Genomic DNA, 16,293 nt, shown 5'->3' with positions numbered 1-16,293 from the left:
AAAAAGCAGAACAAAACAAAGATAAGGAAAGTAAGAAAGAATAAGATAATAAGATAATCACTACAGGAAGCCCAATATCAAAACAAGAGGAGGTTTCAGAGAAACCAATGTGAAAGGCAAATCCGTTCACAGAAATTTCCTAGAACTGAACAATGTGAGTTCCCAGGTTGAAAAGGTAGAAATACCTAGGAGAAAGGACAAAAACAGACCCATACAAAAGCACATCACCAAAAAATTTCAAAACCCTAGGAACAAAAAGTTAATCCTTCATGTTCCCATATTTTAAAAAAACAAGCCACCAATAAGGACCAGGAATCAGAATATTACCAGATTCCTCAATGGTAACACTGGAAGTTAGAAGACAATACAGCAAGACTTCCAAAATTCTCAAAGGAAATTATTTCCAACTTAGAACGCTATACCCCATCAAACTATCAACCAAGTGTTAAAGTAGAATAAAGACATTTTCAGAAATAGCCTAAATAATTTAATAATCTAAATAATTTAATTAATCTAAATAATTTACCTCCTACACATCCACTCTAAAGAAGCAAAATGAGGGAGCAAATGAAAAAAGATGGAGACAAGATGCGGGAAATAGGAGACCCAAAAAAGAAGAGTTAAAGCGAGTCCCCAGAATAAGAGTGAAACGCAATTCCAGGATAAGAGCTGTATATCCGGGGCAGAGGCAACCAGTTCAGATGCAAGGGGGTCAAAACGCTTCAGGACAGACTGCCTCATGAAAATGAAACCAATGGAATAACTAATGAGCCTGAACATCTTGAGAGGAGGGTTAGACTGGCAGAGAGTTTGAAACTGCATTAACCTAAGTACATAAAACACCAAGCAAATGAAAAACAAAGAACAAAAGCAAAACAGGACAATTCTTAATGGAAAAACCAGTTTTGCAAAAGAAAAGTAATCATCTACTTGGCTGAGCTCCCAAGAGTGTAACTTAAACAATAATGTATTGATCAAAGCAAAATAATAATAACATGTACAGGGAGAATGGAGAGATACGAAGGACACAGAGAAGGTTGAGGACAGAGAGAAGGAGAACTAATTTCTCATTCTCATAGTGGGACATTAACAAATACTCCTAAAACAAAAAAATCAGGATGTAGCAAATATAAACAGTAATAAAGATGTGGGAGTCAAAACCGAAAGAATCACCTAAAAGAACTGAAAGCTGCCGCCTCTAGGGAAGTGAAAAACAGGGCAAAAGGGAATCAGGACTACCATTTGTCTCAAATCTTGAAGAGCTACTTTGAATCCCTTAAATATATGTATATGAAACTTTGATAAAGACAAACAAAAGAACCGGCATACAGGAGATGCTATTAATACCTTTCTATTAAATGATAAAGCAATGTCCATACCTAGATCACTTTTGCAGTAAGTTAGTTAATTCTGCATATTGTTTTAATAAATAAACAAAAGCAGACCTTGGGAAAATAGAACAAGTATACAGTTGGGTACCTGACAAGAGTAGAAAAGGCCAGCAGCATACAAAAGGAGAGTGAAACGAAGCGAACCCCAGCCGGTGTCGCAGGAGGACGGCTGGTCATCAACTGCAGTAATTGCTCAGCTTCTTCCTCAGTTGGTCTAAAAAAGGAATCCACTATTAGGTTTTAGTTTTTTTCAGTGGAGAGAAGGAAGAAGAGGGGACTTCTCAACAGTTCAACCTTTCAGATACAAATCCTAAGCTTTGGAATGATACCTCACTATTTATAAAATCTTTAATATCTTAAGATGTCAAAAGCAAAACTGCTGAGTTTGCAACCAGTGCTCTTCCTCAGACACAAATACAGGTAGTTCTCACTTTGCATGGTAGTGTGCGACCACAAAAATAACCATGCAAGCTGAAACTGCATCATGGTCTTAATAATCAGTGGGGAAAATTACAATCGTTCCATTACCTTTAAAATTTCTGTCAAGACATTACAAACTCTGTTGGTTATAATGCCTAAGGAAACTTTTTAAAACAGTTAAACTAATATTTATATAGCATTCTATAATTGAATATATTAGAAACATCAGGAATTCTCCAGTGTTGTCTTTATAAGATTTATCAAGGGTAGTTTTAAACAGCCCTTGCCATTTTCTCATTGTATAAATTATAGAGTGAGCATCTTCTCTAGGCCTTGATGAATTATCATACCCTTCCCTTCTAAGTCTGGATCAGCTTCCAACATTTCATCCTGTGTACTCTCAATCATGAAATATCTGAGTTCCTATAATGCAAACATTTTTGCCAGCATCAGTCTTCTGGAGGTCTTCATCCTTTTGGTCCCGATGACTTCCCTCAAGTTCCCCTTCACGAAATCCATCTGGCTATCATACCTAGGGTCTCTCAAACGTCAACATTCTCAGTCAACTATTGCTTCTATTTATGTTTGGTTCAAATGTCACTTCTGCTGTTAACCACTTTTTCTTTGCTACACGTTCATTGTTATTGGCCAGTTCCCTCTTTCAATTATTCGATTTTGCAAAATACCACATGGGTTTATTCAGAGAGATGAGGGGGCGGCACTACTACCCAACTTTGCTGTCTGTCTGCTGTCTGTTTGTTGTCTATGGACCAGTTGCCAACAGATTTTAAAAGAAATCCTATGGCTGGTCACTAATCACAATGCGCCTCCATATAGTGACATGTGGCTTAAAAGTTTTCAGTAAAACTTTGTACTTTGGTTAATGATAATAAATAAGAACATGGCAAATGACTCACGGCAACTGATACATTACTTGTTGAGGGAGCAGTGTTATTTGACTAAAGTATGTTAACTGAAACTCATATGTGTCGGGGTCATGAAAAGTGAGGACTATATGTATAACAGTTGAGGACATTAATCAAGAAATAGTACTGTGTCTAAGAAATCTTGTGCTAAGTAATTACAGATCAACTTTGAACAATCTAAGATCTCAGTTGCAAAAGGAAACAGGACAGATTTACTTCAGCTAGCTGTATGGCTTACATGAAGGATCCCTCTCAGATCATTCATACCATCATGTCAAGCTGTGGGCAAGTCATAGGTTTTTTAAACTGCTCTGCCTCCTCCCATATTTATACAATTCTATTTACAATCAGACAAAAACAGATGCAATACATCCCAACTAGGAAAGTTCTGCCTTGGGACTTTCTTCTTGACATAGGTCAACTTACTACCTGAGCCCGACAGAAAACCCAGATCCTCTGAATAAAGGGCCTATGGCTCACTTTCTTGGGATTAGAAACAAGAAAGTAAAATGACAAAAAGGTAAAAGATCAAATTATTGAATACTTGAGTCCAGCGATCCCCATCAAAGCACAGTACAGACGTAAGAGTGCACTGGCTTTCACAACATGCTCTTCTTTCAGCCCCGAATACACAGACACATTGGGCTCCATCTCCACATCAGCTTCTTCCGCAATGCGGGTACTTCTTACTGTGGGAAGAATGCCCATCAACTCCAGAAGAAGCTGCCTTCTCATTTGCCAAAGGACAGAACTACTGGTCTCTCTTTTTCTCTGTAGGAAATATGGACCACAAAAGGAAGAAAGCAGGGAGAACTTACTAAGTCAAAAGGAAGTTCAAACAAAACTCTACAGTTAGACACCTGTAAATGATCCATTTGAAAGTGAAAGTAGCTCAGTCATGTCCGATTCTTTGCGACCCCATAGACTATACAGTCCATGGAATTCTCCAGCCCAGAATATTGGAGTGGATAGCTTTTCCCTTCTCCAGGGGATCTTCCCAACCCAGGGACCGAACCCAGGTCTCCCATACTGCATGCAGATTCTTTACCAGCTGAGCCACAAGGGAAGCCCAAGAATCCTGGAGTGGGTAGCCTATCCCTTCTCCGGTGGATATTCCCAACCCATGAACTGAACCAGTGTCTCTTGCATTGCAGATGGATTCTTTACCAACTGAGCTATCAGGGAAGCCCTGATCCATTTAAGGAGGCTGTCATAACTGCAGAATATAATTTTAATCCATCGCACAAACTCACTGGTTCATTTGACGAATACTCTACTTACCCTTGGCTCCCCTGGTGGCTTAGACAATAAAGAATCTGCCTGCAATGCAAGAGACCCAGATTCAATCCCTGGGTCGGGAAGATTCTGTGGAGAAGAGAATGGCTTCCCACTCCAGTATTCTTGCCTGGGAAACCCTTGAACAGAGGCCTGGCAGGCTACAGTCCATGGAGTTGCAAAAAGTCAGACACAACTCATCAACTAACACTAACACTATTCACCCTAATTTGGACAGGTTGTACAGAACACACTAAATAAATGATGATTTGAAATGTAAAATATCATGTAAATGATGCTTTCAAACACATAAAGACTAGTGGAGTCTTAAGTACAAAGTGCTCAGATCTGGGGCTTGGATTTAAATCCAGACAGAAGGGCTTGGATTTAAACAACAGCCCTGCTATTATCCAACTATGTGTGTTTAGATACATAAGTTAACCTCTCTGAGCCCCAATTTCCTTAAATGAGAAGGAAACTAATGTTTTATTAATAATATTTAATTCCCAGGACTGCTGGAGTTAGGAGTTTACAAGCCTGTCACCCCCACAGCTCTTCAGGCAGGGACAACATCTAGTCATCTCGTACTCAGGAGGGCCTGACTTCTTATGGCTGACATACAGCAAGCACTCAATATCTGTGAGATGAATGAACTAACAAAGATGATAAATATGAAAGCATTTCTAAACCACAAAGGGCTCAGGAAAAGTTGTTATTTTTAGAGAGTTTCAGAGTAAAATATGGTAAAATTTGTTTTAATAACAATATTAGACACAAAGAACAATTACAAACGAGAGGCTTGTACCAAGAGCTTAGCACAGTGCCTGAAATACACAAGGTACACAAAAGATGTCCACCTCTTGCAAAATTTAAAATCAGTTTTCAAATGGATTCTAAGTAAAGAAGAACTTGGATAAAGAAAAGTATGGTGAATTAACGGCATAAAGAAACAGACTGCCGAAGGATCTAAGCAGTACACCTGCTACTGTGATTCTGCATTAGTTCCTGTGTAGGGACAGAACTCTATTCAGTCATCATGAGATGTTTTCAAAAAAGTACAATGTTTCGCAAGTTAAAACCTCTTGTAAAATATAATATATATTCATAACAAAGGGATACATGTAGCAGATACACACAATACAATATTAGGCTTAGAAAGGAGGGAAATTCTGACACTTGCCATAACATGCATGAACCCTGAAAACCCTGTGCCAAGTAAAAAGAAGCCAAACGCAAAATGAGAAATACTGTATGATTCCACGTTCACGAGGCATGTAGAATGGGCAAATTCATAGACACAGAAAGTAGGAGAGAGATTACCCAACACTGGGAGGAAGGGGGAATGGGAAATTATTGCTTAATTGGTAGAGTTTCTTCAGATGATGAAAGAGTTCTGAAAATCAACAGTGGTGATGGCTGCAGAGTACAGTAAATGTAATTAATGCCACTGAACTGTGCACTCAGACAAGGATTCAAATGGTAAGTTTTATGTTATATATATTTTACCACAACAATTTACACATGTGTGTACATATATATGAACCATAGACTACAATAACAACTTACGGTGATGATCTAATATAGCAGTTCTTGTGTGTCTGACCCAGAAACCTGGAGATGACCAATACTTCCAGGGGGTCCAGAAAGTCAGAATATCTCAACATTATAGACCTTTTTTTACTTATTTTCCCACAAGTATATAGCGCAGCTTTTCTGAAGGCTTCTATTAAGCCAGATGTTAAAGAGATTTGCAAAAAAGTACAATGATATCACTCTTCTCGGTAAACTTTTCTTTTGCAAAAAAATTAATTTTCTATTAAAAAAGGTTGTCACATTTAATAAGATTAGGCTTATTTTTAAGTGAATTAAATAAATATTTCAAAAATTTCAGTTTTCAATTCTAGTATGGTAAATAACAGATAACGGCCAACACAAAAGCGCTTTGTGTCCTCAATGATTTATTGTAAAATCTCAGGAAGTCCTGAGACTAAGAAGTCTGAGAGCCACTGGCCTAATGGCATCATTCTAAAAGTGTTTCTTTCTCCTTTACTAACTACTAACATAGCTTGATCCTTGGCCTAAACACATATTTCTCCCTCACCTGCTGTCCATTTCGGATAAAAGTTCCAAACCAGGTCCGGACTTTCGCATTTGTTCCAAGAAGCAAACCACTAACAAAACAAACCAAGTCACTCACTCCATCTTCACTAGCTTCGTTTTTAGTATGATCCAATGTCAAAGCCACTCCGAGACCTGGCAAGTGACATTCTTCCACCTAACAAAGCAAAGAAAACAAACTGAACTCAGTATCATAAGGAGAAGGGCCAGGATTATCCAGAATCTGAAGCATCTAAAGTTTAGGGAAAGACACAGCACAAAGCACAAAAGTCTAGAGAAAAAGGTAATATATCTGGTATATAATTCCAAATCTCTGCAAGATTCAAAAAAAAAGTTCCTGGTCCTAATATAAAGGCTTTGGTCTCATAAAAATAGCAAGATCTCTTACCACCATGCCTCGGACCTTCAGGGCCTGAGAAGGATTCATTTTACATAAGAAGCGTAAAGCATCCGTCCTCCGCCTTCCTCCAAGACTCTCTTCATCTTGTCGTTCTCCATTTTTGATCAGGCCCCTACAAACTGAACATTTAGTAGCCTCTGTTACTTTAAGCTTTTTAAGTAAGATGTCAGAATCAATGTTTTCAGCCTTGAGAATCATTCATTTACACAAACTAGATATTACAGAAGGAAAGGATCAGGAAACTTGAAAGCATAGCAACAGAAACTGGTTAAAATCCAGCACAGTGAAGAGAGTCTCAAAAATGAAGTGATCCATGGAACATCAAGTAGTTCAACATACTTGTAATTAGAGTCTCAGAAAGAGAAAGGGAACGAAAGACAAACATACATTTAAAGACATTTTTCCAAATTTGATGAAAACTATAAACCTAGAAAATCGGTGAAACCCAAGCAGGAGAAACACAAAATCGTAACAAGATATATAATAATCCAATCTCTGAAAACCAGTGATGAAGAAAAAATCTTAAAAGTAGCCAGAAAGGGTTAAAAAAATGAATAAATAAAAGTAGCCAGAGAGAAAAAAGAAATATACAGAGGAACAGAGATAAAAATGACCACAGCCAAGAGGCTTAACATCTTCAAAGAGCTAACAGAAAATGCCAACCTAAACCTTCATGGAATAGTCAGTAAATTTCTTAGAAACAAAAAGAAAATAATATTAATACTTCCATTTTACAAGTAAGAAGTTAAGTACCTTGATGGAGATCACACAAAGAATGAGTCACAAAGCCAGAAATTATGAACCCCAGATCTAGCGCTTTTTTCTCCTTGACTCTCAATTCACAAAGCATCTTGCTCAATAAATGTAATTTTTATATCACTCAGACCCAAACCACAATCTTCAGCCACTAGCAGTTTGAAACACAGGTGAAAATTTTAGTTGATTTTTCGCAATTTCTACCCTATACTTTTCTGCAAGCTGACAGCAATAAGGCTAAAATATGAAAGTCTGATTGCTGGTATTTCTGATCCATATATCTCATGTTGCCCTCTGGCTATTTCACAGATAAATGTCCTCTCCCCTTTGTTCAATGAGTACAGAAATTATAGCTTCTATGTCTGTAATATTTTTTACTTCCCTATTATAGCACTGGTGACAAATGCAAACAAAAAATGCTGCATCCTCACTGTATTTACATTTGTAATTTCCAAACAATTTTGAATTCTCTAAACTCAGTATTTCTACAATTGTTTACTGTTTAGTGACTAAGTTGTGTCTAACTCTTTGCAACCCCGTGTACTGCCAGGCTCCTCTGTCCATGGGATTTTCCAGGCAAGAATACTGGAGTGGGTTGCCATTTCATTCTCCAGGGGACCTTCCCAACCCAGGGATCGAACCTGCATCTCCTGCACTGGCAGGCAGATTCTTTACCACTGAGCCACCTGGAAAGCCCATTTCTACAGCATTCACTAATAAATTTTCAAAAAATAAAATTTCAGATAAAACCTTATAAATGTTTCTTCTTAGCTCAAAAAATAGGTCCCACACAGGCCCAAGCAAATCTCTTCAATATCCCTTTTTGTTATTGCTGTTGTTTTATTTTTATTTCTTTTGTTTTTGGCCATGCTGCCCAGCAAGTGAGATTGTGGTTCCCTGACCAGGGATCGAACCCACACCCTCTCTACTGGAAGCATGGAGTCTTAACCACTGGACCACCAGGGAAGTCCCCAACATTCCACTTTAAAATTGCATTTACCTTCATTAAAACTATCAGGAACATTGGCCACCAGCAGACACAAGAACCAGGCACCGTTTCTAACATGGAGCAAGGCTTCAGCTACATCAACTATAGGAAGCAGGGAAGGGAGCTCTATAAGAAAACAAAATCAGTGTTATTACTAAGGAGTGACATTTCCTTGTATTATACATCAAACATCTTTGACATTTCACCAATGATATTTAAAGGCAGTTAAATTAAGGTACTTTCTTTTCACAGTCTCAAGCTGACTTGTCCAGTAGGGCAGCCACTAGCCACATGTGATTATTTAAATTAAGCTAAAGATAGTTCCGCTCCTCAGTCACACTTGCCACATTTCAAGTATTCCAAAACTACATGTGGCTAGTGGCCACTGTACTGAACACACTACACAGAACACTGTCATCACTGCTGTGGTGGACGGTGTTAGTTTAAAAAGTTACTTTCATGAAAAGTTTCTCTGCATTTCTGTGTCTTCTATCTTTTCATTCTGATCATGAACACTTGTTATAAAGAACCCAGAAAATACAAAAAGCACAAAGAATAAAAATAAAATCAGACCTAATCCCATCACTCAAAGTTAGTAATTTGCAAGATCTGATTTTAATTCCCCTATGAGTATCACTGTACTTTTAACAAAACTAGGATTTTATTCTACTTACCCTTTTGCCACCTGCTTTTTTCATTTAAGATATATTGTGAACATTTTCCAAAATGATTAAAGTTCTTCAAATATACACCATTTTAATAGCAGCAGAGTACACTCTACTATGGAAATAATATAATTTATTTAATCATTGTGCTACTATTAGTCCTTTTGACCTAAACTTTTAAGGTATATTCTTAATTAGGTGAACTTTCAAATAACACAATATTCCAGGTTAAGAAGTTACACAGTTATCACTTAACAGGGACATTTAAGTGCATCTGAAATATGTCTTAGCATTCATTATAGTACCTGCTTGTAAAATACAAAGTACATCTGCAGCTTCCTCCAAGTAGACTGGACTCTCAAATAGCTCAGATGATTTAAAAAAAAATTCTCCACTGGACTCAGATACCTTAAAAAGAAAGAAAGAAAAATGATGAGCTCTCTTAATTTTAGGTAATGAACTGGATCCCTTACTATGCTTGCAATTCTTTGTTGAGCTTATAGACTATGTCTCTTAATAGCCATTAATATACTGTAGAAGAATATGCAGGAGTGGATGCATTTGTACCAATTTAACCACAATTAGTCAGTCACATTACTATTCCAGACATGCAATATATGAGTCTTATTAATTTATTTCTATATAAATATTTGGAGACATCTGGAGTTAAAGACAAGCCAAAGATGTGATCTAGGAATGCTACCTAGGTCACTTATTTCATTACAGCCATTAATAAAAAGATATAGGAAAATATTAGTCAGAATTAAAGATTATCAGGAATTCCCTGGAAGTCCAGTGGTAAGGATTTCATTCTTTCATTATCAAGGGCCCAGGTTCAACCCCTATTCGGGGAACTAAGATCACACAAGCCTCATGGCACAATAAAAAGAATAAGAAAAAGAAAATGAAAAAGAAAAAATTAAAGAGTATGAGTACAGAGGAAAAGAGTTGAGGTAAATAACTTTGTAATAGGGAAAAAAATTAAGATTTATAACATCTCTTAAAAACTATCTAGAACTAAACAAATCTCTCCCGTATCAGTATTTTCTTTGGAAACAGAATTTAGGTTTTTATTGGTCCACAGTTTATAAAATTAAACTTTATTATAAAGTAACTGACCTTGAGATTCTCAAAGTAAAAAACATCTGTTTCTCAAATTCTGAGCCTCATCTCATATAAGATGTCTTAATATCAAGATCCAATTTGCATGATAACACCTGACATTCACAAATTTAATATTCAGATTTTCAGTTAACCATCATCACCCAAAGTCCATGACCTAATCTATGTACACCTGAAATAAAATACTGAAAATCTTCAATAAAAACAAATAAAGCAACTTATCTTTTTGCTGAGACAAGAGGCTGAATAACCTTCATTAGTACACAGAAACAATTCAGTCATCTAGTGAGTGAGGCTAGCCAAATATCCCACATCCAATTCAGCCTCAATATTCCCCACTCACTGTTATGTAGGATGTATGTAATTCACTCAGTATCTAAAGGAGTCACACATATTTTGAAGAATCGCGTACATACTGCACATATTTACTGTGGGAAATCCTATTTATCTATCTATATTATCAACTTTGGTGATTTACAAGTCTTGAGCTATGTATTCTATTAAGAAGTCATCATATGGACTCCATATAGGAAAAAAAAAAAAAAAAAAACCTTATGATACAGAATGCAGAGTAGACATAATGAGAGAAAACAGCAATTATAAAACAGCCTTGAAAAAGAGGCACTTAATATCCGTTCAAGCCTTTGAAAGGAAGCCACTTGATTAACAAATAGGATATGTGTCCAAGAGGATGCAAGTTGCCTGCCTTTCTGCCTGTTTCTACCTTTCCTTTTCTTTTCTTTTTTGACTGCATCAGGTCACAGTTGCAGTACAGGGGCTTAGTTGCCCCTGCCATTTGGGATCTTAGTTCCCTGACCTGGAATCAAACTTCCCCTGCACTGGAAGGCAGATTCTTAACCACTGGACCACCAGCGAAGTACAGCCTGTTTCTATCTTTTATGTGTAGACATCAAATCATGCACATTTTCAGCTGTGATTTAAATAAATGCACCTTGTTCATAATCGCCAACAGTTCACTAAGCACAAGACGCAATCGACGAGGTGAATCACTGTGTTCAAACTCTAAAGTCAGTCCATGCTGAAGCTGTGATACCAGGATGCTCTCTCCACTGCCTCCTCCAAGTTTATGCCTAATAAAGTGCACACGTGTAAAACAATTATGAGAACACTGGCACAGAAATAAAAGCATAAAAACTATCTTTTATAGAAATAATCTACAAAAGAATGTATGAATTCTTTTGATATATTTCATGAATATTACTTCTGAATACTATATTGTCTATTTCAGAGACAATCACAACTGTGTAAAGACTCCAATCACAACTGACAGGTTAACACCCACTTCCATTAATAACAGTGGCTCACAACTGGATTCACAATGGGCAAGGAAGGGCAAACCATGCCTCGAATTTAGGGAACTCAATGTAAGCTTAACAAGCCTCCTAGGAGACTCCAGTAAATCCTTTTGCTCTAGGGAAACTTACTCTGTCCACTTCCCACTGAGAGCAACTGGCCTAATCATTTAAGCCTGCATATATACATAAGTCAGCTCAGGCTATTTTTGCAACATCATGGACTGTAGCCCACCAAGCTTCTCTGTCCATGGGATTTCCCAGGCAAGAATACTGGAGTGGGTTGCCACCTGTCTCCAGGGGACTTTCTCCACCCAGGGGTTGAACTGGCGTCTCCTCCACTGGCAGGCAGACTCTACCATCTGAGTCATCAGGGAAGGCCTGAATACAAATGTATATACAGCCAAGGTTCTCAGCACATTTCACAATACACAATTCAAATGATCCTAGAATTTTAATTATAAATAAAAAATAACTTTAAAAAAATGCTCTCCAAAGTTTAGAGTCCCAATCTTCTCTTTTTTGGAAGAATGCACTGCAATAAGAAGTCCTAAAAAGCTCCAAAAAATTTTGATTTCCTTTTTTTTTTTAGCATATCCAAGTAAATACCAATCCACATATTATACAATATTCATTACCTAAGCTGTTGCTCTTTGCTGGCATCCTGTTCTAAAGCATGAAAGTCCACAGACAGCAATGCAACAATAGAATTGACAGCTTCCACTCCAGAGAGAAGACGAAGGATGAGTTTTTTATCCTGAGCCCAGCTTTGGCTCTGGTCAGCAGGTGCACAAAGCGCCATCCGCACCAAGCAGGGCAGGAGAAGTCTCAACTCCGGATCACTTAAAGATGCCAAACGAACAACATCCACCTTCTGCATTGCCTCAAAAGCAAAAGGACTGACAAACTGAAGGCTTGTACACTCGGTCATTATCACTGTTGATCCTAGTGGTTAAAAAAAGAAAAAGAAAAAACGATGATGTCTGGTAGAAACCAATGCAATATTGTAAAGTCTTAAGTAAATGCAATACTTTTAAATCCTTCAATTAAAAATATTTTTTTTTAAAAAAAGCAAAGAAAGTAGGGGTATAACTGCACATATACGAATGCCCCTCTTTTTAAAAACTCTGAAAAATGTGGTTTATCTTATATGTTGGCAATATTCCTGGCACAATTACCGACTCCCTGTGTTTCTACTGCCATCTGGAAAATGAGAAAGAAAACAGTATACTAACGTCTTTCAGCCTCAGGGATCTTGTTCTAATACTCTCATTTTGCAGAGAAAGAATAGGAAAGCCAGAGAGATTAAGTAACAGGCCCAGAGGAGTATTACTAGTCGGCGGCAAAATCTAAAGCTGAACCCTCCTCTACTAAATTCCAGTGCAACACCTTCTCCACTATAGCAGTCATCTGAGGGCCACAATCCAAAGTAAAACAACAGCATCACTAAGAATGCTCATCTTCAATACCTCTTTAGCTTCGCATGCCTACCCAGAACATGTAAAGGACTGTTAGGTTCTCTTTCCCACCCTCCACGGGTTGGCAGATGCACTGGTAAACTGCCTCACCAGCCAGAAGCTATGCCAGCTTCAAAGCTCTGGAGACCAGAACTCTATCCTATATCCCCTGTTACTAGGTTAAAAAAAAGAGAAAAGAAAACAGCTGCGGAGGTGCAATTAGCTCCTAGCAGAGAGGAGAAAGCTGAATCCCACTTGAACACTTCTCAAGAGCAATCAGAAACAAAAAAACTGGTAGCCAAAGCCATCCCCTCAGAGACCCATAGACTAGCAGAATCATGCCTAACAAGAGCCGTGGGCAGAAACGTTCTGCTCTTCAGCAAGAGGAGCTGGCCTTTTAACAGAGGGGCGGGCTGAGAGAGCACAGGCGAGGAGACCTGAGCGCTCATAGGTCTCGCCCCCGGGCGTAACGTGAACCAACCAGTCCCTCCGCTGGAGAAAAGTCGGGCCGGTGGCGGACACGGACCCCGAAACGCTCCGAGGCCTTAGAAGCGGGAGCCTCATACCTTCAGGTCTACCCTCCGGCCTCCCGGGACCCCACCCGGATTCCGCGCCCTACGGGCGGGGCGCGGTAGAAATCGAGAGCGCGGTCCGAGGTTGGGCCTAGGCGAGAACCCGGCTTCCCCAGCCCTACAGCTCTGCCCTGAGTCGACTTGGGCACCAAAAACCCCAGACGTCGGGATCAGTCAGGCCGGCGGTGCGACGGGGGCTGGATGGGGACACCGCGCAAAGGCAGAGCCTGGACTGCAGGGACGGGAAAGCTGAGGAGACTGCTTCCACCCGCACGCAGCACCTTCATTCATCCCCAGCGTCTGGCTCCGGTCGGCCACCGTACTGGACTGAGAGGAAGGCTCGCTGCGAGAGGACACCCGGAGGCGTCGGCGGTGACGCAGAGGCGCGCGTGCGCGGCCCCGCCCTTTCCTCCGCCTCCGTTCGCGCTACTTCACCCTGGAAGGCTGTTTCCAGTCTCATTTGCAGAGCATACGGGCTGAATCCTTTCAGCTAAATCATTAAGCCACTCCGCGCTGCCGTGTCATCATCAGCGGATTACTGTAGCATTCAAATGACAGCGTTATGTAAAATGTTCAAATTGCCCCACTGTTCAGTTGACCAGAACGCTAAATGGAAACCAGACAGTTACACCTTTCCATCTCTGCTTCTGCCTTTCCAGCACCGCAGTTCTAGAATCCTGGGATTTGCAGGAGAATTTAAAAAGTAATCTAACCCTGAAGCATTATTCTGCTCTTGATCTCAAAACACAGTCATGAGTTAAACATGGTCATTTGGGGTTCTCAGGAAGCATAGATCCTTCGTGGGAGATGGATGGCATTACAAGAGTTCTCTAGAATCCCTGCGGAATTGTGAATGCTTGAGCTTCTTCTGGAAAGAGGGTCCAAAACTTTCAACAACTTCTCAAAGGACTTTGGACCACCTAGAAGACCAAGAACTTCTAACCTTTATACATTTGCATATTAGTTCTGGTTTCTGGTTCAATCCATATGTATTTAAAACCTTCTATTCACCAGATATTATGCGAGGTACTGAAACAAAAATATTTTACAGAGATACAGTACTTTATATTAGGTTGGTGCAAAAGTAAAGGTATCTGACCATGAATATTAAGTCATTATAACTAGGCTCAGAAACATTTTTATTAATCAAGATAGGAATCATAACCATAAACATTATTGCCAAAGAGAAATAAATTTGTTTATTCCTGTAGAATAAAAACCTGTGCCTTAGGATTCGAGGAACTCTTGGAAAGCATTTTCTGCCTCCTGCTGATTGTGGAAGGGTTTTCCCTGCAAAAAGAGTTGTCAAAAATGCTTGAAGAAGTGGTAGTCTGATGACAAGAGGTCAGGTCAATGTGGCGGATGAAGCAAAACTTTGTGGCCCAATTCTTTCCACTTTTGAAGTATTGGTTGCGCTACATGTGGTCAAGGGTTGTTGTGGAGAAGAATTGGGACCTTTCTGTTGACCAATGCTGGCTGCAGGCATTGCAGTTTTTCGTGCATCTCATCAATTTGCTGAGCGTACTTCACAGATGTTATGGTTTCATCAGGATTCAGAAAGCTGTAGTGGCGCAGACTGGCAGCAAACCACCAAACAGTGACCATGACCCTTTTTTTTTTTGGGCGCAAGTTTGGATTGGGGAAGTGCTCTGGATCTTCTTCTCTGTCCAGGCACTGAGCTGGTTGTCACCAGTTGTTGTGTTAATCTACAATCCAATTGAGAAATGGTTTGTTGTTGTTGCATAGAATAAGAGAAGATGAAGCTTCCAAACGACAGTTTTTAATTTTTTTAGTTTACAGTCAGCATACTCTTGCCTGGAGAATCCCATGGACAGAAGAGCCTGTTGGGCTACAGTCCATGGGGTTGCAAAGAGTCGGACAAAACTGAAAGACTAACACACTAAAGGCTCTCATCTCCTTTGCAAAACTTCTTGACCCACCACTGCCTGATACATTCATTAGCAGTTCCTGGGCCAAATGCGCTGTTCATGTTGCAAGTTGTCTCTGCTGCTTTACGACCCATGTTGAATTTAGATAAGAAAATCACTCAAATTTGCTTTTTGTCTGATATCATTTCCCTAGTCCAAAATAAATATAAACAGCAAGTAATAAATGATGAGCAAAAAAAAGTGAGAAATGGGCATTAAAATGATGTTAACATAATCACATTTTTTAAAGATTGTATTCTATTACAAGGGAACATTTCCTGCAAGGATGGGCTCGATAAAGGACAGAAAAGGTATGGAGAAGAAGTGGCAAGAATACATGGAAGAACTGCACAAAAAAGATCTTCACGACCCAGATAGTCATGATGATGTGATCACTAATCTAGGACCAGACATCATGGAATGTGAAGTCAAGTGGGCCTTAGAAAGCATCACTATGAACAAAGCTAGTGGAGGTGATGGAATTCCAGTTGAGCTGTTTCAAATCCTGAAAGATGATGCTGTGAAAGTGCTGCACTTAATATGTCAGCAAATTGGAAAACTCAGCAGTGGCCACAGGACTGGAAAAGGTCAGTTTTCATTCCAATCCCAAAGAAAGGCAATGCCAAAGAATGCTCAAACTACCACACAATTGCACTCATCTCACACGCTAGTAAAGTAATGCTCAAAATTCTCCAAGCCAGGCTTCAGCAATATGTGAACCATGAACTCCCTGACCTTCAAGCTGGTTTTAGAAAAGGCAGAGGAACCAGAGATCAAATTGCCAACATCCGCTGGATCATGAAAAAAGCAAGAGACTTGCAGAAAAACATCTATTTCTGCTTTATTGACTATGCCAAAGCCTTTGACTGTGTGGATCACAATAAACTGTGGAAAATTCTGAAAGAAATGGGAATACCAGACCACCTGACCTGCCTCTTGAGAAATCTGTATGCAGGTCAGGA

The 16,293-nt window shown here is 39.3% G+C and overlaps 1 protein-coding gene across 3 annotated transcripts in view; it reads right to left on the bottom strand.

The window, feature by feature from the left end:
• Window positions 1-13,782, bottom strand: part of INTS2 (integrator complex subunit 2) — a 57,574-nt gene extending 43,792 nt beyond the window's left edge. The window contains exons 1-9 of one of the 3 annotated variants that reach the window (XM_069602683.1): window positions 13,685-13,782; window positions 12,013-12,319; window positions 11,014-11,152; window positions 9,245-9,347; window positions 8,287-8,400; window positions 6,519-6,649; window positions 6,114-6,287; window positions 3,282-3,508; window positions 1,480-1,605 (exon numbers count right to left, since the gene is read on the bottom strand). In XM_069602683.1, the coding sequence (XP_069458784.1) occupies window positions 1,480-1,605; window positions 3,282-3,508; window positions 6,114-6,287; window positions 6,519-6,649; window positions 8,287-8,400; window positions 9,245-9,347; window positions 11,014-11,152; window positions 12,013-12,319; window positions 13,685-13,694 (1,331 nt within the window). In that variant the 5' untranslated portion in view covers window positions 13,695-13,782. Of the gene's footprint in view, window positions 1-1,479; window positions 1,606-3,281; window positions 3,509-6,113; window positions 6,288-6,518; window positions 6,650-8,286; window positions 8,401-9,244; window positions 9,348-11,013; window positions 11,153-12,012; window positions 12,320-13,397 lie in introns of all 3 variants that reach the window. The other 2 variants (XM_069602685.1, XM_069602684.1) reach the window with 2 other exon arrangements.
• Between the last annotated feature and the right edge of the window lie 2,511 nt (window positions 13,783-16,293).

This window comes from Ovis canadensis, chromosome 11 (assembly GCF_042477335.2).
Source record: "Ovis canadensis isolate MfBH-ARS-UI-01 breed Bighorn chromosome 11, ARS-UI_OviCan_v2, whole genome shotgun sequence".
Taxonomy (NCBI): domain Eukaryota; kingdom Metazoa; phylum Chordata; class Mammalia; order Artiodactyla; family Bovidae; genus Ovis; species Ovis canadensis.
Note: the sequence above shows the minus strand (reverse complement) of the source record. Positions and strands in the feature narration are given on the sequence as shown.